The sequence below is a fragment of the Haliotis rufescens genome, unplaced genomic scaffold (assembly GCF_023055435.1).
Source record: "Haliotis rufescens isolate VD_foot unplaced genomic scaffold, xgHalRufe1.0.p SCAF_63, whole genome shotgun sequence".
In the NCBI taxonomy this organism is placed as follows: Eukaryota; Metazoa; Mollusca; class Gastropoda; order Lepetellida; family Haliotidae; genus Haliotis; species Haliotis rufescens.
Window position 1 is genome coordinate 323,732 of NW_025964354.1, and position 25,889 is coordinate 349,620.

Below are 25,889 nucleotides of genomic sequence, written 5' to 3' on the forward strand. Positions count from 1 at the left end.
CATTGTTTGGGTGAGAAGTGTTGTATTGAGACTGGCCAGGCTGGCATGATCGCATAAAGTTAGACTCTCAACTTCCTACTATTGCTGATGCTTTGAACAAAAAAAAAGAATTTCCAAAACCTCCTTTACAGTCTGCTCTACGAGATTACCGTGGCCATAATCTGGGACTTTGGACAGTGCGTTCTTGCTGACCGGTTTGTATAGGTGAGATTCTATTCTTATCAAATTGTCAAAAGATTTATGAAGAAACTCATAATATATATCTCTGATAAAAATGAAGTCGATTGTACAATTCCGACTGTATCATGAACATGTGTCTGTGGACCACTATCAAATAGTGACCATACGAGGTGTTCATGAAAAGGTGAAAGTATCCTACCCATCGTGTGACACCTGTCACAAGCACATGTTCATGCAAGTCAATTGTACACCAGAAAAACAACATGGAAACATATGGTACAAGTCAAAGTAGGGAAGTGCATAGGACATATTTGTTGTCACGGATGCGTCATATTTGGAAATGTCGTCGACATGTCTACTATAAAACTTTTTGAAGGCTTTACTGAAACCTTGAATCTTTTAACCTTGATCAAAAAACCTTTGAACAAGAGTCTTTGAAATATTGGTAGAAAGGGCATGCTCGATTGTATCTCAAAAGGGGTGAAATGTAGACCGCAAAGCCTGGAGCTGCTTTACTATTGCTCGACATAAAGTTCAAGTTGACTACTGGAAAGTCATCCCTCTTGTCATACAGTCATGTAGAGATATCTCTTGTCATAATGACCCTTTATGTATAGATCTCAATATGAAACATATGAGATGGTCACGCTGGTCTCCTTTATTGCTAGTTCAGTGGAAGGGAACTGTATGCTACGTCTATTTGTTAAAGTAACAAGACCGTATAAATCTCCCTCGTGTAAACTGACAGGCTTTCCTCATTCTACTCGATTCCTTTCATCGGCTTCTGCACTTGACTGTACACATCCTCTACATCTGAAACAACAAACAAGGGTCCAAACAGACACTACAAACACCACACATGAAATAATAAAGGATATACATTGAAACGTTCGTCCACCAAAAACATAGAAGCATTTATTTTGTATATGTATTTCAACCACAATGTGTAGCACTACGGCCTGTAAATGATAGAATCTAGTCCAAACAAATCAGTAATTGTTATATGCTAAACATCCTGTGTTACCTAAACCTTAATAGTACATTCACTCAGCCACTTCTTAAGTCACATATAGGTACCTGGAGACATACTTATTCTAACCCGGGATCACCACATGATACACATAGAAACAATATGTCAGCACAGAGTAAACTGAAGACCACACAGGGTAGCAATCCAATGTGGGTTCCATTTCCACCGTGGCAGACACATGAGACCCGTCAAGGTCCGCGGTAGAATAGGTCTTCAATAGCTGGAATATTGCTGAGTGCGGCGTTAAACAACAAACCAAGAAACACGAATAAGTCCCACAATCAAACATAAACGACAGAGTGAGTGAGTTGGACTTAAAACCTATTTGAACCGTATTTCAGTTGTATCAGTTCAACGTGGGAGGAAAGTGTGGAATAATGTAATCTTAGACGACTTTGGTGACCATCATTAGCACTGGTATGGTGCTGACAAACCTCGAAACATAAGCAGGCTAAACTACGATTCCATTTTTCTGACACGGCGAAGGGACTCTTCACTTGTAATTGCGGCGTTTTAAACGACACCGTTTCTCTTGCCCCAACTACTTATAAGAGGACACTTACCCTCGACTGTTGACTTCTTGGGTTTGTCAGGTATGGCATAGATATCCCCACTGTCTACTCCAGACTGATTGGTGTTCCCGTCCTCTGTGTCAGGTTGATTCTTCATCACACTGGCATCTTCCTTCTCTGTAGACAGGTACAACATGTTAAAAAAGACTATGAAATCATCTAAACTAGATTGCGTTTGATGTTAATCTATTGCCAATGGTTTATATACTGAAAGGACCTTAATTATCTACCACCGTAAAAAGTCTACACAGACTATATTTTGAATTTTGGCATATTCTTATGCCCTTTCGTTCATGATACATATTCACGTTTATAAACACGTTCATGACACATGTTGATAAAGCCCTCTCGTTCGTAATACATATTTATTCTGCACTGAATGTTATATCATTGGCTATCATGTGGAAGGTGGATGCAGTTGAAGACAACTATGATGAAACCCACAAGCTCAAAGTGTCAGTATGCCAGAGTGAGTGAGTGAGTTGGGTTTTCTCGCCGCTTTTAACATTATTCCAGTTATATTACGGCGTGTCTGCTTCATGTGGGAGGAAAGCACGATGTGATGCACTTCTCAGACGTTTACCACTTCGGTGAAACTCCGGTGAAATCTACGAGGAAGGGTATGTTGCTGACTAACCTAGAAACATAATCGGGCCGAACCAGGATTCGAATCCACAATCATAGGTTTCTAGAGTGCCCAAGGGACGCAACTCTGTATAGCGAATTGCGGCGTCTTAGACGAATGGGCCACCCGTGGCCCCCAGTATGCCAGAAGTAGAATTATTCAGTGTAGATACATCCGACACAAATATCATTCAACCATTCTCACCCAGAGGTTATCATTCCGATATCTGCATAACATCAATGTGTTTGTACCATGTTTAACACGCTCACTTTGTCAAATGTAAATGAAAACAAAGACCTACCATGAGAGGCAGATGCAGGTTCACGACAGGGTATTTGTGCGTAGTCATCATTGCCTGCGCCGCAGCTGCCGTACATGAGATTTCCCTCCATCACTGTAACAATAGGCAATAATAACACTTAGAGAAGAAAGGAAGATAATGAAGGGGGATTGATGTATGAGGTACTTATCATGAAACGATAGATTCCTGCCATCCTTATTTGCCAAATACACTGGCCATTCGAGTTTGAGATTGCCGAACCGAGAACTTTTCTTTTCTTTTCTCAACTGATGCAATTACATGTCACCATGTTTGTGCTCGGAAGTAAAGAGACTACGCCACCATGTTAGATTCAAGTAGGTTTTCCTACTTTACAGGATTTATGATTTAATGACCCTACTTACGTAAAGAAAATGGCCCAACTTCAAATATATTAACTTAACAAAGATTAAAAATGGGCGCTAGGCACTGGGACAATGTTCTCCACCTAATGCATGAGCGAGTGAGTTTGGTTTTACGCCGCTTTGAGCAATACTCCAGCAATATCATGGTTGGGGACACCAAAAATGGGTTTCACACATTGTACCCATGTCAGGAATCCCCACCCTCCTTAATGCATGAACAAGAGTTGCAACGTCAGACAGTGTTATAGTACAATGCGGTTTCTTATACCTATTTTTCTTTACATTATGTCTACATTTGAATTGATCATGGCAAACTATTAATGGGAAGCGACGTAACATTAAGTTCATGTGTAGTACTCACCAACAGCCTCTTCAACATTTGCTCCTGGGTCTCTGGAGACACACAATCATGATAGAGTGAAATACCATGCAACTGAACTAATGGGTTTGAGTGTTATCAATATCATGAACACGATATACATGTTTCTTTGCGAAGATGTTCGACATGGAATGCTTGGGACGAATCAAAGTTGATAGCAGAAATGTCAGAAACAATGCATTAACGCAGCTGCCCTCATGATCTTTACAAATGTCTAATGTTTACCTTTATGGCCTATTAAACCTTGCTGAATAAACAACAAAAAAAGTAAAGGGACATACGTTGCTTCAGGATATCATGATGTATGTAGCAATGGCTCACGAAATGTGTATACGGATCAGTGAGAGAAAATGTCACTTCCTTTTAAGTAGCATAATAACATTCTATTGAATCTATTTTATCTACTTTCCTCGACACTAGTATAGGCATATTGTTATTCCATTATGGTACCTGTTAGAATCTGTTGTTGATGCCTGTTCATCTGTAAAGAAACAGACGAAGGTACTGACTTGTTAATGTTACCACTTGTCAGTTAAACATTACTCCTATGTGAATAAACTGCTATGTATGCAACAGATGACCACATATGTTTGACTGGGAATATTAATGTATTAATGATGGTTTCAAGGTACGATCTAAAACCGACTTTTTAAAATTTTTAAGAAAAATAATAACACATTGTAGTATAACGTGAAATACTTCACTAATAACATTTACCATTAGGCTTGTTCACCTCCCTCCTCGATCTGTAAAGAACACATCCAGTGATCACGAGGGCCAATAAGACGAACGCACCGCCTGCAGCTCCGCCAATCAAAGGAACCAGTGTGTTTATGGATGCCGATTCATTATCTGTTCTTTCTGTTGTATATTCTGTCGTGCCTTTTGTTGACTTTGATGTTAATGTGACATCTTTCACCATAGTTGTCGTGGGTGAACTGATTCTTTGTGAAGTAGATCCTACTGTTCCGACAACCAAAATGATAAGACAGTATATATTGTGTTTTTACAAACGTGGACATGCATGCAATTATATCTAACCAGTTTTACATAAACTGTGACAGTGATCCCATGAATAGAAGATGAAGAATACAGTGTTATTTACATGGTATTATAATAACAAGAATGCTCACTTACCATTATGCATGTCGACTTTGATTTCAACATATGGACTTTGCCACTTGTTATTTACCAGACAATACCATCTCGCTTCGTTCTGTTTATCAATATTTTGTATCATCAATCCATATGAATTGTTGAAACAAGATCCTTTTCCATCAAAATATTTTTTCTGTGAGATTTTTACAGAGTCGCTGAACACAGCACTGTGACATTGGACAAAGTGACGGTATTGTTCGGGTGCTCCGTATGTTCTGTACCATAGAACATCGACAATTGCCTCCCAGGCAATTGGGCAAATCAACGTAACATTTGTACCCTCTTGGACATTTTTTGAATTACCAGATTGTGGATCAGCCACCTCCGTGATCTCCCGGTTTGGATTAAGCGTGAAGGCTGAAAAATACACTGAACTTAGTTTCAAATGTTCATTAATACACACATGCTGCTACTCCTGTAGCTGGAGTACGTGTTTCGAGATCATGCTTGATGCCACAGTGAATATAACACATTACAATTAGACCATAACAACGTCTTCTTTGTTTAGTATGAAGAATATTTAAAATAAATTGAAAACAAATCAGATAGTAAGAGCTATGTTTAAGGGTGGTTGAACAAGCCTTGATGTTGACCCTTGGTCCCTTATGCTGTCAGAGAGACATATTACCATTGCTAAACCTGGGGGAGACAGAGGTAGAAGACATGGATCCACGGAAACTATTACTAGTATTCATGAACATTTACAGAGGAATAAGATTTATGCTTGTTGGGAGCCAAAGTTTGTTTTGTTTTTAAATTCTGATCTTAAGGAAAATTTAAAAATAATTGAAGAGGATGTCGTCAACTTCAAAAAAGTAATTAGTAGCAGGTGGTGAAACATGGGGCTACCAATGTGATCCCGAGTCAAAATATCACTTCTCTGACACCAAAGAAAACCAAGTCTTCAAGACTAGTGGGGAAAGTTATGGTCACTGTATTCCAGGATGCAAAGAGTGTGAGCCTTGTAAATTACTTAGAAAGTCAAAAGCCCGGTGCCTACTAAGGTGTTTTGCTTCATTGCCTAAGACATTCTATCAAAGAAAAGCAGCATGACAATTCCTCTTCTCACACCTCTCGACTCGCAAACGCTGCTGTGCGACGATGTGGGTTCGAAGAGCATTTATGGAAAGCGTTATGACGACAACGATGACCTCAAAGCTGCCGTGAAGGGTGGAACAGAAAAGCTTCACTATCGATATGAGAAGTTAATTAAAATGTCGGGAGAATGTTTTGAAAAATAAGAGATAAAACACTTCAAAATTATTGGTTTTGTTTGCTAGGCTTAGAACCTTTTGACCAACCATCGTATATTAAACAATTGTCAGTGAAGTAGTCATTTTTACATAACAAATCCTTACAATATAAACGAGTTTCATGTAAGTTGAATATTGCTCTAACGATCTTAAGAAAACAAGCCTCAAATTAGTAGCGGTTCACCTTTAGGCTGGTTATTTAGTTACTACAAAAAATGCACAAGATCTAAGGTCTGCTGTAGTCGCATGTTTGGCAGTAAGATAGTTCATGTTATCCATCTCTCAAACAAACAGATAAAAACGTACAGTTATGTTTTCAATTGCTAACTGCAAAAACACATACATGCTTACTTTGATTTGTGTGTCTACTAGAATTATTTATTACAATAACATAATCGTAAAGAATTATCAGCTGATGGAGATTACTAATGTTCACAGTACCTTTTATATATTTCAGCTCTCAGATATTATATATCAGATATTATTATCGGTCTGAATAACAGAAAATGCACCATGTTCTCTTTGTTAAATTGGGCTCTTAATTTGGGCAAATATGCGATTCGAACCACCACATAATGGCATCTATGTGAGTTGCACAGTAAGATTCGATGACTTTTCACTAAATCCATTAAGTGTTAACTGTGTATCATTTTCTTTTTTTGTTTTTTTTGAGTAGAGGATTTGTACAAAAGTTTGCACACCGGTTTTGCACAGACAGTAGCCAATCAACGGAGAGTAGGATCAAAACAATGTTCTTAGGACCTGTCAGTTAAGGCGAGACGAGAAGACCTGCAACAGTCATACGGTAACGTACCGGAAGAATATGTCCGGGACAAGGCGGTTGTTTCAAATAACATGGTCAGTTACCTCCAGATTCGAACATTAGTTCCCTGAAAACGGGAAAATAGAGTTGGAAAAATGCTAGTTAGAAATGAAACCCGAAGACATTAAAGTTATGGAACCGAGGCAAGCGGGAAATCAGGCGAGCGAGCCTGCACGTTTGCTGTTACACTGTTCTCGGCCTACGGTTTCAAAGGGTAGTTTGGACAATGAATATTCATAAATGTAGCTAAGTGTCCTGCGCATGACAATACATGTGAGCAGAAAGGGAATTCCCTTAACTGTAATATTGGGAATCCCGGACATTCCTCAGTAATAAAATTAGTGCGCCTCGGTGGGCGTTGCTTAATGTTTCACATTCATTGAGAAGTGAATGCAATAACACGTGACCAGTTCAGATAATCTGAATGCGGGAATTTCAATGAACACAACAAATATGTAATTATGTAGTAATATGAATATGATGAGGATGCCTTCATATCTGGAGAAGGGCTCATGCCGCAACCAGCAGCATAACAAAGCACAACACGCCTGAGGGGTAATGGCTTTGAGATGGACTCACCTACAGCTCCCACAGAACACAGACTAATCTAGGAGTTCGCTATTATAATGTCCAGAGACCCGTTGTGCGTAGGATTGTTCGGTATGAATTTTGCCATCCACAAACGATGTATGTATGTGAAATGGTGGCATTCAACTGATTGACGTTTTTGCCTCGGAATCAAAGTTGTTGACCAATGTTTTATCAAAAGGTACTCATATATGTTTTTAATTTGATGAAATCCTCCTCCATTTGCTCTCAATTTTCTCTGGCAATAATTGTTCATTATTTTCCTTAAGTTCAGAATTTAAAAGCTTTGGGTCCCAACAAGGATATATCTTATTCATCTGTAAATGTTCAGGAATACTAGTAATAGTTTCCATGGATCCATGCCTTATACCTGTGTCTTCCTCACGTTCAGCAATGGTAAGTCATCTTTCTGACAGTATAAGTCTTTCTATCTCCTTGATTGAATCTTCATTGAAGAAGTTGAGGGACGCCAAGACCCAGGGTCATCATCAAGGCTTGTTCTCCCAGTCTTAAACATAGCTGCCCAACGTTTAACAGTGGAATAGCTAGGGCTCTTATCCTCATACACTTGTGATATGCGGTCATGAATTTCTTGGAAAGTACTTTTCTTTGAAGTAAAGAAACTTGATGACTGCCCGTATTGTGTCAGTACTTGCCATTGTTTCCCAAATGTACACAATACATAATTATTATGTGACTATGCTGCCCACTTTAATGGTGTCAACGTGATGAATTCGTATACTTGTCATTTAGATTGGCACCTGTGGTCCAGATACTGAGAAGCACATGTGATATAAAGGTAAATTACCAAACCTTACCACACGGAAGAGGTCCTGTCAATGGTCCCCGAAACATTAATCTATCTAATTTCACCTTGCTTCATTATCATCATAAGCAAGACATGTGCTGACACCTCAGTTGGATATCTAATATCATCATAGAGAGAGTTGGTTCTTGGCTACACAATAAAATCCAAATCACACCAGTCAAAAGCTGCTTGTGATTGACATAACATACGATGGCATCAACCAAGTCAGCGAGCCAGACCACCGGCTCTAATTATGGCAGGAATGCGGATTTAGACAACAACACTTGATTTTGTATTCAAATTGTGTGACTGGCGGAAGCTAGCGTAAGAACAGGACATTTTTTGGTGAAAGCTGAGATTTCCAGTTGTCCGTTTATATAATTTTCGTCACATTTTTGCCGTCTTCTAGTGTTGATGTTTTGAAAGGACTGTTCTGAACGACAACAAATACACGCAAAACGTATTCCCAACACCGATTGAAAGCCAAAGTACAATTGATGAGCAGTACCGTGTCCAAATGTAATCACTTGTGAATGATCTACGCCATCAGCAGTGGTCGGTCATAAGCAGTAAGACGGTCTGTATTAATGTCGGTACGTGTAATTGCCCCGAATTATAACAACGATATATTACCTGCCAGGCAAAATAATTTATACACTTGAATATTGGATTTTACTGAAGCCTTACAAGCGTTATCAAAACTATGCCAGAAACAGTCTCAAAAACACTTCAAACATAACGCCCAAAACACAGCAATGGTACCCGTATCAGTTCATCACCAATGAATATTCATTTCTTGTTTGTTTCATTATTTTGCCACCACCGAAAATGTGCGTAAACTTAATTTTGCCTGGCACGTAATGTACATGAATATAAATCGCATGTAATCGACATCTTGAACGTAAAAACATCTTTCTGATGATAAATAATTATAATGTAAACATTATATGCGTTAGTTATTTCCAGTTTTTCGAATATGCGAGTGTATTTCATGGACGTACACTTTGCATGAGTGCCTAAAATATGTAATGTATCGCCTTTATTTTGGTAAATATAATTACATGCATACTTACTTTTTGTTTCCTCTTTGGCTTCTGATACACTTAAAGCCATAACCAGCCAGCACAGAGCGTATGTTACTGGAAGACATGCCATGTTGCACTGATCGAGTACCGACACAAGCAATACATATTATATCTCTGTGTGTGGTATAGTACTTCCTCCTTGTGCAAGTGCACAATAGCCTCCCTTACTGCTACTTGAATAACAATGCTTCATAATAGGCGTAAAATAACAGCTCATTTAGCTATTTATTGTTCTTGTCAGGGTAGAATAGGGAATATATAATAGAAAGTAATTCAAAGCAGACTATTGAATAAGGAAGAAACTATCGCTTAGTATAATATTTTAAAACATTCGTCTGTGGATAATTATTTATTTTTACTTTTGAAAAGTCTTTTATAAACGATCTATGCGTAGTTAAATATTGCTCTTACGATCTTAAGAAAATATGCGAGTGTTTTCCATGGACTTGAACATTACATGAATTTATCAAATGAGTAGAGTTTCGCCGTCAGTTTGGTTATGAACATATTTACTTCTTATCAATAATATACAAGATGTAAGGCCTAGTGTTGTGTTACGTAATAACGCACATGTCAACTCTCGAAGAAACATACACGAATGCACTGTTGTGTTTTCAACTGCTTACTGCCAAATATACAAATATGGACACTTCGAATTTGTTTGTCTACAAATGTACTTATCACTACACCATGATCATAAGCCTTGTTTTAATTGATAGAACTTAATCTATTATACCTATATATTATTTTGAAAGAAATTATGATCTAGTTTGTTTGATTAAAAACTGTGATATACCTTACTATTTTACTGTCCTTTGTCGACAGATATTTTAGATTTAATACCTAGTTCCCATCGCTATATGGCTGAAATATTGCCGATGCGATGTAAAATTTAACTCACTCACTCACTCACCATGATCATAAAGAATTATCAGCTAATGGCGGTTATTTATGCTCCCATGTGCTGTTAAATATTTCGGTTCTCAGATATCATTTCTTCACGCAGGTCATCGGTCTGAATAATATCAAATGCAACGTGTTCTATTAAGAAATGTGAACATGTCTAAAATAGATTCTTGTTGGGATGAGAGAGGTGAGTTTATTTAGGATGGAAAGCCCAAAGTGATGAATGACGTAGGAGAGATTAAGATTTCAGACCAAGAATCATAATTGGCGCAAATATGGGATTCGAACCCACAACACTATTAACTATATCAGCTATGTGAGTTGCACAGTGAGCTGCGACACATCTGTACACAGGTCTGAAGTAATGTTATGAACATGTTGAAGATGCCTTCATATCTGGAGATGGGTTCATGCGGCTGCCAGCAGCATAACAAAGCACAACACGACCGATTGGGTGTTGGCTTAGTGATGGACTCAAGTTGTGCGTAGCATTGGTCGGCGGTTTGAAATTGGCCTTCACAAACGACCGAGTGTCGAAATACTTTTCTACAAAATGGCAGTACCTGGCTCTGGGATGTTACTAGTACCAGCCAACAACCTTGAGCCCCTCTCATCCAGAGAATGCACAAGTGATGGTCAGTTCGTAATGAATATTCATTCTCCATGTCAAATCCTTTATACATGTCGATTGATTGTCCATTATGATTTAGCTCTTGTGATCCATTTTGTTTTTTCTGTTCCTAAGATTTCGCATCAATGTCAACAAGATGTTTGACGTAAACGATACAGAAGTCAATCACACATTAACCAAATTTATAGGAAATTGAAATAGGAACACTCAATCAACTTTTGTTACCAAGTATTGGTTTCAAAGGAGACGTTTATTTTGAAAAGAATTTCAATATTTCATTTCTGACACAAGGCTAGGTTACCGTCATTTTCATATATCCTCAAGATGTCTATGTAAGGAATATTAGGGTACCCAAAACATCCACCTAAATCCACGTCATTACCAAAACAATTTTCTCAGGATTTAGATACTACTTACTTGCAAATTGACAGCCAAACTAACCAGGGAAAGAGTTGATTTATTGTCAATGCAAATTTAGCCGATGCCTTGACGTATATTATAAAATTAATGTAAAGAGTAGTTTCATTAAAAAAAGAAGAAAAAAACTGTGTTGCTGGGTTGCTCACCACTTACGCCATCACAAACACATGACGAGAATAACCAGAGCAATATGTCAGTATAGATATCAGGCCTTTGGATGCCTACGACATGTATCTGATACGCTGTATGTATCGTCCTGCTTGTTCAAATGTTAAACACGACCATTTCAAAGCAGCATATTTGTGTGGTAATTCTAGTTATCTTAGAGGCACAAGACCATATATTAGTTACAGTTTCAAACACATTACTTCAATATGTAGTTTTTTGTTGATGAAGGTACCAACGAAAAAGAGGTGTGCACATTTGCATTAGTCGGCAGGAGTGCTGACTTCATAGACTTTCAAATCGACACAGATGGACACCTTTGAATATCGCTTGTTGTTATCCTGTCGATATTTCAGATTCGTCTCGCTTCTGGTGTAGGTCTGGTACAAGGAACTCATGTAACATTTCCGTCTTGTCATATCATTGACATCTGCAGTCTATATTTGACACACCACGAGCTACTCGTGTACTGCCCTGAGTACTTCCTGATTCTCAATAACTACACTTGTGATCTCATTGTGTATCATCGTGATGGCAATATCACAGGCCCCTTCAGTGTTGCATTGCTCTGGTGTACAACTGACTTTAAGTACAGCAGCCAAATACACATTAAACAGATTATACATCAAACATAGTATACAGTGAAAGTCCTTTATTCTGAACTCTGGCTTTCCGGTAACCCACTTTCTGACATAGTTACTTAGTTTGTTGTTTATAGCCGCACTATTCCAGCTATATGACGGCGGTCTATAAATAATCAAATCTGGACCAGACAATCCAGTGATTGATATCATGAGCATCAATCCACACAATTGGGATCGATAACATGCATTGACCAAGTTGGCGAGCCTGACCACCCGATCCCGTTAGTCGCCTTTTACGGCAAGCATGGTCTTCACGGGTCTTGTACACATAGACGTGTTGATGCTTCTCGGTGTCCATTGCTGAGTGCGGCGTAAAACAACAAACCAACCAACCATGTTCATCATACGCTAATCCGGCCTCGTCTGAATTAAAGAGACTTCACTGTATGTTGGATGTGCGTTTGTTAGTTGACGCCGCCCTCAGCAATATTCCAGCTATATGACGGCGGCCTGTAAACAATCGAGTCTTAACCAGACAATCCAGTGATTGATATTACAAGCAACCATACACAACACATCGCCATTGGTTGGTTGGTTGGTTTGTTGTTTAACGCCGCACTCAGCAATATTCCAGCTATATGACGGCGGTCTGTAAATAATCGAGTCTGGACCAGACAAACCAGTGATTAATATCATGAGCATCAATCCACGCAATTCGTATTGATGACATGCATCAACCAAGTCCGTGAGCCTGACCACCCGATCCCGTTAGTCACCTTTTACGGCAAGCATGGGTTGCTGAAGACCTATTCTACCCCGTAATCATCACGGGTCACTAATGGGTGACTGCAACAATCCATTTGGTTGTCTCTTACAACCAGCACTGCGACTCAATTCTTACCCGGACAACCCATCTGGGTCACTGCTTGTTTGTGCTAGAGAGTATTGTTAAATTGAAAGAGTGAGTGAGTGTTTCACCGCTTTGAGCTATGTTCCAGCAACAGCAGGGTGGGGGAACCAGAAAGGGGCGTAACACACGAACCCGGGTCTTCAGCGTGACGACTGAATATTTGACCACCAGACAACCCCACGGCCCATATTGAACGGAATTGTCAAGTACGGGACATTGGACTTGTTGTATCGTTCTAAATGTAAAGATAGAACGTCAACGCAAGAGAATAATCATTCACGATCACGAACATTTGGCGTAAAAGGCTAAAACTTATGATGATGGCAATTATAGAAATGCATTACTGAAAATCAGTGATCACACCAAATGTGCAACAGGGTACGCATAACTGGCCCTACCTGTTGCAACCGCCACTCACACAATTTGCATTAAAATGCTTTTTTGTTGTTGTTGATGTTGCCCGACGTATCAGACTATCAAGTGAGGACCAGAAAATCCAGTAACACAATCCAGTCCTCTGAACACAAGCAATATGGTAATTGTGCTCACAAAGCAAGAACTTGTACGAATCAGGGATTCGAATTCAAGACAATACCATTACAGAGACGACGTGTTTCGGGTTTAAGAATATCAGATGGGGACATGCAGGCAGTACAGTACAATTTGACGCTCAAATATTTACAATTCAGTGTGTGGCAATGACACCTTGAAACATGAAACGTTAATGAATGTCAACGTTAAATCGTAGTTATAAACTGTGGGCGTTTCGAATTTTGTTCTTAATTGAACGATGATCTAAGGTTTGTATATTTTTGTAACAGATGGAAATGATGGAATGTAATATAACTCAAACTTACCATCAAGTTTGTTTGTGTGTTTGTTGTTTAACGCCGCACTCAGCAATATTCCAGCTACATCACGGCGGTCTGTAAATAATAAAGTCTGAACCAGACTATCCAGTGATTTATATCATGAGCATCGATCAACGCAATTGGGATCAATGACATGCATCAACCAACTCAGCGAGCCTGACCATGTGGCCACCCGTTCCGTTAGTCGCCTCTAACGACAAGCATAGTCGCCTTTTACGCCAAGCAGGGATTGCTGAAGACCTATTCTGCCCCGTATCTTCACAGGTCTTCAGCTAAAGAATACCTAGTCACGTTGATGCCTGCAGAAATGTGTTGACTAGTTATGTATGTGGTTCAAATGCTTGTAGGGATAAAACGGTTCTTGATAGTGTCAACAACTAGTTTTGTATTCTCGAATATGACCGAAACTGACGTTTAACAGACAAATGCTCACACATCGTCATTTTGTTACACAATGTTCCTCCACCATCCTTTACTCTGTAATCGTTACTTTTAGCCAACGAAGAAAGCCACGGCAAAGCTTCAGAGAGGGGAGGCCATCGAATTCTCGGACCAAATAGCGCTCTTATCTGCAATATTCCTCTCGTGCCTCTACTATGCACATTGTTTCAGACATCGGTCGTGTTCGCACAAAGTTCATATATACGGAGCTGGTTATTTGACATTAGTGAGTTATTCAAGGCCTCATGCCATGATCTGTTTGGAAACGAGTCACTACTACACCATGTGATGGAGGAATATACTACATGCATGTGCATATGTTCTTACTGAGATTGGAGGGTCGGTCGGGTAGCCTGGTGATTAAAGCATTCGCTCATCACGCCGAAGACCCGGGTTCAATTCCCGACATGGGTACAATGTATGAAGCCCATTTTCCGGTGTTTTCCGCCGTGGTATTGCTAGGATCTTGCTAAAAGCGGCGTAAAACCATACTCACTCACTCTCTACTAAGATTGGAACCATAAAGACGTATTTACTGTTTGTATATGTGTTGATTTTTTTACAATCTAAATACAATGTTCTTTTTAGGTACATATGAAAGTCTGTATCTGAATGAAACAGTATTGGCGTCGTAACTGGGTAATCACACATGGGTTTTTTTTATTCTGCAAATAATAAATGTTAATGACATGCTGCATGTGCAAAAAGCTACAGCAAACAGAAACATCACTGTTATTCCCCAACATGTCAGGTGAGGTGAAATGGGGTTAAACGTCGAGTTCAAGATTATAGCACTCATACAGCGACGTGCATGCACGTGTATGTGACTTCTTCTACAAGTTCTTTGGGCAGAGGATCTATCCATTATATCACAGAGGCGGTAATTCCTATATTATACCACTGAGAGACAACATGTCAATAGTTCTACGGTTCAAGGAAACTTAATCTTCTTATTAGTGTCTACGTTCTCACATTGCATTTACAGAGGTCAGCTTTTCATTTCGAAACGGAAGCCGTTCATCACCCTACAAACGGCTCTTCTGTGGCTTTAACGTTGTGTACTGTGTCACGCCGACCTGTAAAGCAGGAACATCACATGAGATGAAGGGATGAAATGTTGACGACTGTGATCCTTTAGGTTTCTATGTTACAGTGACACGACCGGCTTTAAAAATATATTTTAGTCGTGATGTGTCATTTTGCAGTGGGAAAAATAACATGAAGTACAGGTCTCAGAGGTTTAACACTTATGTGTTTCATTTCAGGATAAGGTGCACTGGAGTCAATAAGTGTCTGTTTGGGGAAAGATACGGTAATTTGAACACATCTCTTTAATAACGTTTCAGCTTTCTGCTGGGAAAAAGATCAATGTGACGTAGGTCTTAGATGTCACCCACTTTGGTGGAACCCAGGAACACCGATATGGTGCTGGCAAACCTAGAAACAATCTGAGAACGCCAAAGGGATGCCACTTTGCGCAGCATGTTACGGGGCTTTAGGCGATTGGGGAACCAATGCCCCCAGCAGGACACGAGCACTAAATATATCATAGGAATTAAGCAGCATTATAATATGTCGCTAAATAATGGTAAATTCTGATTTGGCAAAATACCACTAAAACCACTAATTCTACGAGATACCCCAACATAAACAAGCACTTCACACAAACTCTTGCTGTGTGAATACATCATACTATCTATTTGAACTGTATACATAATATGTTGTATACATATACATGCATATTATCAGTTGTTGTCTCTCACTGGTACACTGCACACGTACTTGCTCACATCAAACATGGTGAAATCTATTCGCGGGCACGTACAATAAGTTAAAACATACTCAACAACTGTCACGAAAACATACACAGTCTCTCATGTCACGCAGGGTCGGGGATAAAATAACCCAGCTGTATTCAGACATTCTACAGGGTCGACTCTTCTTCAGATAAAATAACCCAGCTGTATTCAGACATTCTACAGGGTCGACTCTTCTTCAGATAAAATAACCCAGCTGTATTCAGACATTCTACAGGGTCGACTCTTCTTCAGATAAAATAACCAAGCTGTATTCAGACATTCTACAGGGTCGACTCTTCTTCAGATAAAATAACCCAGCTGTATTCAGACATTCTACAGGGTCGGCGCTTCTTCAGATAAAATAACCCAGCTGTATTCAGACATTCTACAGGATGGTTCCGTTGGCAATGGCAGTATCAGCAGGCTCATTCCCACTAGTAAATCATCAGGTAAATGTTGAACATACCTGCAGATCGAGACGGTCCTCAACTAATTTGCAAGTGAAGTTCAGCCAGGTCGAAGTTCGAGGTAGGAGATAATCATGCTGAAGATATCTTACTTTTGGGGAGATGTTTCAAACCAGCAGGTACATAAGTACAACTTCAATGAAACTAAAATCATGTTATTTAATAAACATTGTTGAGCAAGAGAAGTTCAGCATGATTTTGTTCTCTATTTGAAAACCATATCACTCCTACAGTGTTCAATTCCAAGAAATGACTTGTTGAATCTAAGAAGTTTGAATCATGCAACTGGTCGCAATGAAACTAAATAAGATATATTGATGAAGGGTTGAGTTGTGACAATCATTTCGAACCAGTCAATAATACAAGTACTTAATCTTGAACATGACTTATATTTTTTGTTACATCGTACACTAGCGTTTTTGTCATCATGGTAGAATGGAGATAAACCTACGCTGTATTTTTAAAAAACTTGTCTAACTGTGGATTACATACAACTTATTTAATTAGTTCAAACCTTGCATTAAAGCGTTTCGCTCCAATTATCAAAACAGTAAATTTATATCCTCATTCACCCCCTCACTAACTCACTGAAGAATACAAGTTATATAACCTTCACCAAATTACTAATTGCTTCATTTTATTTCACTATATTAAATAATGAAATTCTAAAGAAAATCCGCCTACTTCATGGCTTGGACTGGGATGTTAGTTCACACTGACATGTCTCTTTGACATGAACAAGGAACAGGAGATGATATGATAGCCTGCTGATCACTTTGTTCCTGTGTCTCATATAGCCACTTAGCAGTAGTTGAATGTTGTGATGGCATCAGTATGTATGATAATTTCCGCATATCATAAACCTCAGTCCATTGTATGGAACACACACTGATGTTGTTAAAACAATGACACATAATACGGTTCCCAATAAAAAATTCTATTGAGGGAAGGAGTTCATGTTTCTCACAACAATACAGTGTCAAGTGAGTGAGTGGGTTAAAATTTTACATCGCATTGCAGCCATATCGCGACACAACAATGCAGTGTCAAGTGTCATTAGTTTGTTTAAACAAGTTGACCAGGCAGCTATGACAGTCGCCAACCGTGGATGGCGGCGTAATATATTTGGTCGTATTGCTAGGAGATGACATTACCTGTAGTTGTCTACCATCTGTTATAGAGAATGCGAGAAACAAAAGGCTGGAGTAGCCTTGGCAGTATTTCGTGGGCTCATCACGCTGAAAGCTAGATTTTAAACATACAATGCTTGGTGCTGGAGTATTACTCAAAGTCGGCATAATACAACTCGGCTTCACACATTAAACCCAAGAGGAGAATAGAACCCGCACTTTCGGCGTGACGAACGCGCGCTTTAAGCCTCTAACTTTCCTCGACCCTGTTGACTATATACAGAGCAGTGTGTGCTCCCACATGGATTGTCGTGGGTTTCCCGTTGAGCCAGCCTGTCCCTTCTCTCCCTGCTTCACGGCGGCTCCCATAACATGACCACGAAGTGACCTGCTGCAGGATGTCTGGTGCGATGTTAAGCAGTAGTCACGCACTCGTTCCCATACTCTGACAAATGTAACATTGACACCTCGCCACAGTATTCCACATTTCCTGAACCACATACACACTCAGTGACTGTACTGCTTCCTGGTCTATCATCAGTATAAGTACATACATGACACATATACTTGATTATAATAGTGAGTAATGTGGATGTTTTCACATATTAGCTGTTAGAGTGTTGCTTCTGTACTCTGCCCAAAGAAACTTTTCCCAGAGTTGGTGTGACTTGGTCGTGAAAGTTGATCCAAGATATGCTTAATCGGGATAACAGCCCTGGAAGGGGAGGACATTACAGTCAGTCATAGTGACCCGCCGGCAGGTCAAATTCCCTCTTCCGACGAGGGAGTTTAGCTCACACGATTCCATCATGGAGTTGTCTCTCAAATGTGATCTGCATCCCTGCGGCCACGATTTAGTGGTACATTGAGGAATACTGACATTTTAAAAGAACTAGAATATGTAGAGTAGATACAATTTATGGACAACCACTTTTATAGTGTTGCTTGGCAGCAGTTAAGGTCAACCCCGAAACGTCCCTATAACAGTATATTAAAGAAGTTGTTATCCATAAATTGTATTCACTTATACTTACTTAAGTTATTTAAGTAAAATTAAGTAAAATTATAAGTTTACAATTAATTGTATCTTTTTTTTTTTATCTGCCAGCTTCTAAGGAATGCCTAACAAACAATGTCATGATGATCGGTCCTTGCGCTTGGTTTGGGTTTGAGGCTCCACTCCTTGCCTTCATACATTCGTTGAGAAAACCATAAGGGCAAGTTGATAGCCCAATCATGAAGGATTACATTAAGATGAGACTTTATATGTTTACTTTAGTATGTGTTTTTTTGGTTTTGTTTGGTTTGGTTTGTTGTTTAACGCCGCACTCAGCAATATTACAGCTATATGACGGCGGTCTGTAATAATCGAGTCTGGACCAGACAATCCAGTGTTTAATATCATGAGCATCGACGCAATTGGGATCGTTGACATGCATCAACGAAGTCAGCGATCCTGACCCTCCGATCCCGTTAGTCGCCTTTTACGACAAGCATAGTCGCCTTTTACGGCAAGTATGGGTTGCTGAAGACCTATTCTACTCCGGCGCCTTCACGGACCATTATGTGTTGCAATTTCCTGACATGCGTTAGTAAAATATGCAATGTATAGGTATGTGAACAGAGAGGTTCGCAGAAAATCTGAAGCAGATAGTCAAATAAATGAAATGAAGTTGAATGGTCGTTTTAAGTACTGCAAAAGTTGTGCAAAATGTTCAATGTATTCGTTCTACCTCAAGTACCTGAAATACCTGATAACCCTATGTCTATTGTGTGATAACACACCTCATTGCGTGAAGAGGAACACCGTACCGAACACTTGGTATTTTGGATGCAAGCGTGACATTTCGAAAGCGAGGTCCACATATTCGCCATGTTTTCCTCAATCTTGTCAATCACATTAGTGTCCATTATTATTATTATTATTATTATTGTTTACAGATTTAACAAAAAATGCAGGAAAGAGGGTTCGGGTGACCCTGGCACAGTCAAGCTGATTGGGCTCATCATCAGCTCAGGGCCCTTGCCCCCTCTACACGCAGCCCAGACAGCGAATAGGACTTCTCCCAGGAAGCGCTTCGTAGTCAAACCCACCCAGAACCTTTAGGAGAATGTGAAGACTCTCCAACACTGCGGCCATCTGCATTACCCAGTTTGTCAGAAGGACTGTATTCCTGGTAACAAACCCGGGTACTCTCACCTTTGTCAGTCAACAGATAGGGAGGTTCCAAACCTAAGGCACCGAGAACGATGGGGAGTCGGGCAACTTGGTACTCGGGATGCAAGCGTGACATTTGGAAAGCGAGGTCCGCATATGTGCCATGTTTATCCTCAATCTTGTCAATCACATTAGAGTCAAATGGGACAAAAAATTCAATGATATAAATGACTAGATGACATCATCCAAACAAAGGACTCTGCAGGATTGCTGATCTTCTCAACACACTGCACATAAACTCGATGCAGTGGTCGTTCAGACCTCTCCTTGAAAAACTGAGTCTGGGCCGGCTTGATATGGCACTTATTATTATTATTACTTAGTTATTATTATGATTATTATTGGAGAAATTTTTTTAAAAATGCAGCAAAGAGGGCTTGGATTATCCTGGCATGGTGAGGCTTGCTAGCAACAAATGTCACTTGCCTTATAATGAAACTCTTTATTATGTCAGTTGATACTGTAGTGATTTAGTTTATTATGTTGATACCTGATTTTCCGGGTGATTCGATGTATGTGTCCCTGTTAACTGATCTAAGGGACGTAACTCTGTATACCGTATGAATAAACGCACATGGTGCGATACTGCACGGGGAGATGGGTTCGTGTTGTCTCTCGCCAGTTAATGAGATGAATAGTTTATTGAATGAAGCTTGAATACAACATTTGGCGATGAGATATAATGTTTATTAGTCAGCGACCTGGCTAATAATGAAGAAGTACCGCCAGTGAATCCCAAACCGATAGTGCATTTCCACTCGAAAAAATTGAGGACGGGGCCATCTTTCCCGGCGGAAGACAAGATATACTTATCATTTACGCCTAGCCATGAGTGCTTTACCTGCGCTTCATTCAATGTCACGTTTACGACATATGTTTGCCACATGCCTTAGGCTCTTGTACCGGTTTATGTCAGTTATAGTGAACACGTTGCCAGACCAAGAAGTCCCGTCATGTTATGTTTCCATTAACAGACACGTAGCATGGTGTCAGAATGCCTAAAACAGGTAGAAAAGGACCAACAATGCACACAAACAGTACAGATACATTGTGGCAGGTGATGCTTGTCAATTCGTGTAGGAAACGCTTTTCTTGTCTCACCAAGTGCGTTCGCCCGTCCGCTATATTGTTTGTAGCAGCTACGCTCAAAGTGACTATCCGAATAATTACTACAATTACGGAATAATGACAGAAGTGAAAAGTTCTAAGCCTAGTATGAACTAGAATGGAATAGATCTAAACAAAGAATGGAACCCTTTTGAACAACACTGCACATTTACATTTAAAGGCAAACTCGTTATCTCATGACATTTACCGGGGACAAGGGTAATGGTCTACAATACTTTCACATGGGGCCCTGGGGATGCAGATATTCCAGCTGAAAATGAAACATTGAAAGGTGTTTTTATGTAGCACAAACGAAGAACGAGACTAGGGCACAGTTAATTTTCTGAGATGAAACAACAACCAAATGAGAAGTTTGATAGCTTTGTGACAGAAGTAAGGTTATTGATCAGAGATTGTGGTTACACACAGACAATGGTCGCATGCTAAGAGACGCTATTGTCATTCACTCTCACAAAGAAATTTCAGAGACATTTCCTAGAAAAAGGTGATACATTAATTTTGGAAATGGCTATTCAAATTGGATATGAACTTTCTGTAGAAAACCTGAAAACAATTAATGATGCAAGATGCAAGTGTCAATCAGTGTTAGTGTGCAAGTCATTCAACACACAGAAAACAGAAGTCTTGTCACAGCAATAATGCTGTAGGTAACACTTGTAAAACATATCACAAAACAGGACATTTCGCTAGAGTCTCTCGCAGCAAACCAGTTCACACAGGTGCTGATTCACATGACTCAGATACAGATACTCTGATGAAGATTACCTTCACACAGTACACCAAGTTGATAACAACACAGAATGGTGGGAAAATGTGTACATCGATAGTCACAAGACAAAAGTGCAGATCGACACAGGTGCTGCACAGTCGATTCTTCCCTACAACACATTCATCAAGCTAAAATGTAAAGTTTCGCTCAAGCCTTCCAACAGAACATTCACTAATTGTCAAAGTTACGTCCTGTGTGACACCATGACTGACGCAAAATCACGCACAACAACAACGGTATTTCTCGAAATTTCTGACTATTTCCGTTGGTTTCAATGAAAAATATCACAACAAATAACAGTACATAGTATATTTCTGATTACTTACATGTCACATTTATGTATATACAATTTTTGAATCAACGAAAGTCCCCTCGTAAAATCCCGCGTACTGTTGACATTGAACACGCCATTTTATAAAAGTCGGTCACCGGTAGTGATGTCATGCGTCAACATTGTTGTACATATTTTGTAATTTCTTTGAGGTGAAGGTCCTTGAATGAGAGTGCACACGATCATTGTACCATGCTGCTTACAGTTTCAGTTATGATGTAAATTTTGCATATCTTTTATACATTTTTTCACTCAATTAATTTCACTTTAGATATTTGTCAATGTTCAAAATGATGTCGTATACCAGTTCGTAAATAATCCTGTCTGGACCAGACAATTCAGTTATTATCATCAAGAGCACCGTATTGGGATACGATGTTATACTCCAAACGTTTTTCCGTCCCATACCGTGATCCTTCTCAAAGGAACACCTCCAATAGACCTATTGTTGTAACCCCATACATGCTTGTGACAATGTGCTGACATGGAGACATGGTTCTAAGCCTATACAGGATAAGGAAAACGTTTTGTCATAGAGATATCAACATACGTTTGTTGTAACCACATACAGGATAAAGACAATGTGATGACATGGAGACATGCTTTGTTGTAACCTCATTAAGATTTAGGATATTCTGTTGACATGGATAGATCAGTATATGTTTGTTGTAACGCTTTACAGTATAAGGACAATGTGTTGACATGGAGATATCAGTATATGTTTGTTATAACCCTATACATTATAATGACAATGTGTTGACATGGAGATATCAGTATATGCTTGTTGTAACCCTATACAGTATAAGAACAATGTGTTGACATGGAGATATCACTATATGTTTGTTGTACCCCAATACAGTATAATTACAATGAGTTGACATGGAGATATCAGTATGTTTGTTGTAACCCCATACAGCATAAGGACATTATGTTGACGTGGAGATATCAGTATGTTTGTAGTAACCCCATACAGTTTAAGGACATTGTGTTGACATGGAGATATCAGTAAATGCTTGTTGCAACCTAATACAGTATAAGGACAAAGTGTTGACGTGGATATATCAGTATGTTTGTTGTAACCCCACACAGTTAAAGGACATTGTGTTGACATGGAGATATCAGTATGTTTGTTGTAACCCTATACAGTATAAGGACATTATGTTGACATGGAGATATCAGTAAATGCTTGTTGCAACCTAATACAGTATAAGGACTATGTGTTGACGTGGATATATCAGTATGTTTGTTGTAACCCCACACAGTTTAAGGACATTGTGTTGACATGGAGATATCAGTATGTTTGTTGTAACCCCATACAGCATAAGGACATTATGTTGACGTGGATATATCAGTATGTTTGTTGTAACCCCACACAGTTTAAGGACATTGTGTTGACATGGAGATATCAGAATATGCTTGTTGTAACCCTATACAGTATAAGGACATTATGTTGACATGGAGATATCAGTATATGCTTGTTGTAACCTAATACAGTATAACGACAATGTGTTGACATGGAGATATCAGTATATGCTTGTTGTAAGCCTATACAGTGTAAGGACAGTGTGTTGACATGGAGACAAGAGTATGTTTGTTGTAACCCCATACTGAATAAGGACAATACGTTGACGTGGACATATCAGTATATGCCTGTTGTAACCACATACAGTATAAGGATATTGTGTTGACTTGGAGATATAAGTATATATTTGTTGTTACCCTATACAGTATAAGGACAATGTGTTGACAAGAAGATATCAGTATGTTTCTTGTAACCACATACAGTATAAGGACAATGTGTTGACCTCAGATAGCTGAATCGAAAGACCATCAGGGATTCCTACGCTCTTCCCGGGATTAATGAACACTTGTATTGTCACAGAAAGATAACACATTCTAGTGTCCTGTACATGGAAAGTGGTGCATCGGGTTGAGCTAGGGGAGGAACATAAGCAGTGCACATCATTCACAGTTGGGCCTCTTGGCTTCATTGAAAACCATCCTATGTCATTTGGTTTGTGCAATGCAACAGATACTTAACAACGCCTAATCGAAGAGTTACTCGTTGGATGACATCTAGGTATATTTCGAATTTGGCTTGATAATTATAATTTCAAGACCCATTGTTATGGGGCTTACATACATGGATAGCACGCCAGGACGAAGGTAAATCGTACTATAAGGCGGACTTCATACAGTGATCACTCCCCAGGACTAAGGAACTCTGCACTGTTAGGGGGCCTACATACAGGGATAACTCCCCAGAACTAAGGATCTCCGTGCTGTTATTTGGCTTGCATACAGTGATCACTCCCCAGGACTAAGAAACTCTTCTCTGTTACGAGTCTGAGATACATTCATCACTCCCCAGGATTAAGGATCTTCGTACAAAGCATTGTGGTGCAATCAATCACTTGGTCTCCACATTTTAGACACTAAGTTCATATCAATTAGTAACCAATACATCTAGTTCTGCACATAACCTTTCCGAAATGTGAATTTCGAAAGTGGTTACACAGTTTGTAAAGATGATGATGCCCCAATACTATTCTCTCATATGGATGTGCAGTTTAGTGTTTTGAAAATAAGTAATTAATTGAAAAAGACCATATACAGATTCTAAGAAAACATCTTACAAAAAGTTACAAAAAAGTAGGGGCGGTCGGGTTGCCTAGTGGTTAGAGCGTTCGCTCGTCACGCCGAAGAGTCAGGTTCGATGTCCAACATGGGTACAATGTGTGAACCCCTTCTTTGGTGTCCCCCGTCGTGAAATTGCTGGACTATTGTTAAAAGCGGCGTTAAACGAAACTCACTATAAACAAGTTCATTAACTTTTATGTATTTTGGTTAGCTGGGAAGAACCCCCCCTTCTCAAAGATATTAAAGTAATAATAATCGCGTTTTGGTCAAAAGTAGAATTTACCAAACGCTAACTTCTATTAAAAAAATGGTAGACCAAACTAGCCTCAGCTATATTTAGTTGTCACAGGGTTTCATGTAATCCTCCTGGTTAAAAGCACCCTTTTCCCCAAAAATACACGATGGAAGTTGGCAAACGTGGATTGCGGGTTTTGCAAATTGATCACAAGTTTCTCCATATCGACTCTTCAAAATTGTCAAAAAGCTTGAATAACATTTATTAAATTTCTCTTTAGCCCTTTGAGAACTTATTTTGAACATATTCTCACAGCATACCAGTTGAAACAGAAAGATGGAAGAACACGCTTATATGTGATCGTATTTGTACATTATGAAAGATGTTGGTGATGAAGAATCAACCAATATATGCTCATCAAACATTACTCCGACCAGAAAAATACGTATGCTGACATCATGCTGAAAGCTGTTGAAGCTCCCGGCTAATCCTCTGCCTGCCTCACTGTGTCATCTCTGTGTGCACCTCATATGCCGAGTTCTGTTCTGGTTCATATTGTTTTGCATTTGCGTTCTCAATTACTCTGTTCAAAATAGCCTACAGTGGTTATGTCAGAAACTGCACTTCCACTCAAATTTAGAAAAAAACACAGTCATGCCTTAATGTATTGTTATTAGCTACGATACATTCATCTCGATATCACGGAATGGTGACAAACATCAGGAACAAATGGTGTGATGGAAGGAAAATCATATGAACGTTTTTCACAGAAATGCACCGACGCCAGCGGATACTGATGTCGTGCAAGTAGCTGTCTGTTCGTGAAGACGTATCGGCGAGGATGATAAGTTACAAATGAAAATACTGTTCTGTAGTGATTTCTCAAATTGAGACGCAGAGGTTAACCAAGAAATCGGTAAGTACAGAATTAAATTGTGAAATCAGTAAATGACGACACAATATCAATGAATGGTCAATGAACTATAGTTGAACACGCAGTTTCAGGTTTTAACCTTAACCATAAAAAATAATAACATGTTTTTTCAGTAAAACATGAG

At 39.3% G+C, this 25,889-nt stretch overlaps 1 protein-coding gene across 2 annotated transcripts; it reads right to left on the reverse strand.

Annotated features, from left to right (window-relative positions):
* Positions 1 to 263: 263 nt before the first annotated feature.
* Positions 264 to 9,359, reverse strand: LOC124119002. 2 transcript variants are annotated; one of them, XM_048387037.1, is made up of 8 exons: positions 9,174 to 9,359; positions 4,608 to 4,985; positions 4,188 to 4,430; positions 3,921 to 3,951; positions 3,453 to 3,484; positions 2,709 to 2,801; positions 1,774 to 1,899; positions 264 to 993 (listed from the first exon to the last, which is right to left on the reverse strand). In XM_048387037.1, exons 1-8 carry the CDS (start codon positions 9,253 to 9,255, stop codon positions 941 to 943), a joined length of 1,038 nt encoding a protein of 345 aa, XP_048242994.1. In that variant the 5' UTR covers positions 9,256 to 9,359; the 3' UTR covers positions 264 to 940. The 2 variants fall into 2 exon arrangements, with proteins under 2 accessions (XP_048242994.1, XP_048242993.1); XM_048387036.1 differs by having other exon boundaries at positions 4,188 to 4,433.
* Between the last annotated feature and the right edge of the window lie 16,530 nt (positions 9,360 to 25,889).

Coding starts and splice junctions, on each gene's coding strand:
- LOC124119002 (XM_048387036.1), bottom strand. CDS start 9,255: ATGGCATGTCTTCCAGTAACATACGCTCTGTGCTGGCTGGTTATGGCT. Junction 4,434..4,607: donor CAAAGTCGACATGCATAATG/GTAAGTGAGCAT, acceptor TTGTCGGAACAG/TAGGATCTACTTCACAAAGA. Junction 1,900..2,708: donor ACCTGCATCTGCCTCTCATG/GTAGGTCTTTGT, acceptor ACCTGTCTACAG/AGAAGGAAGATGCCAGTGTG.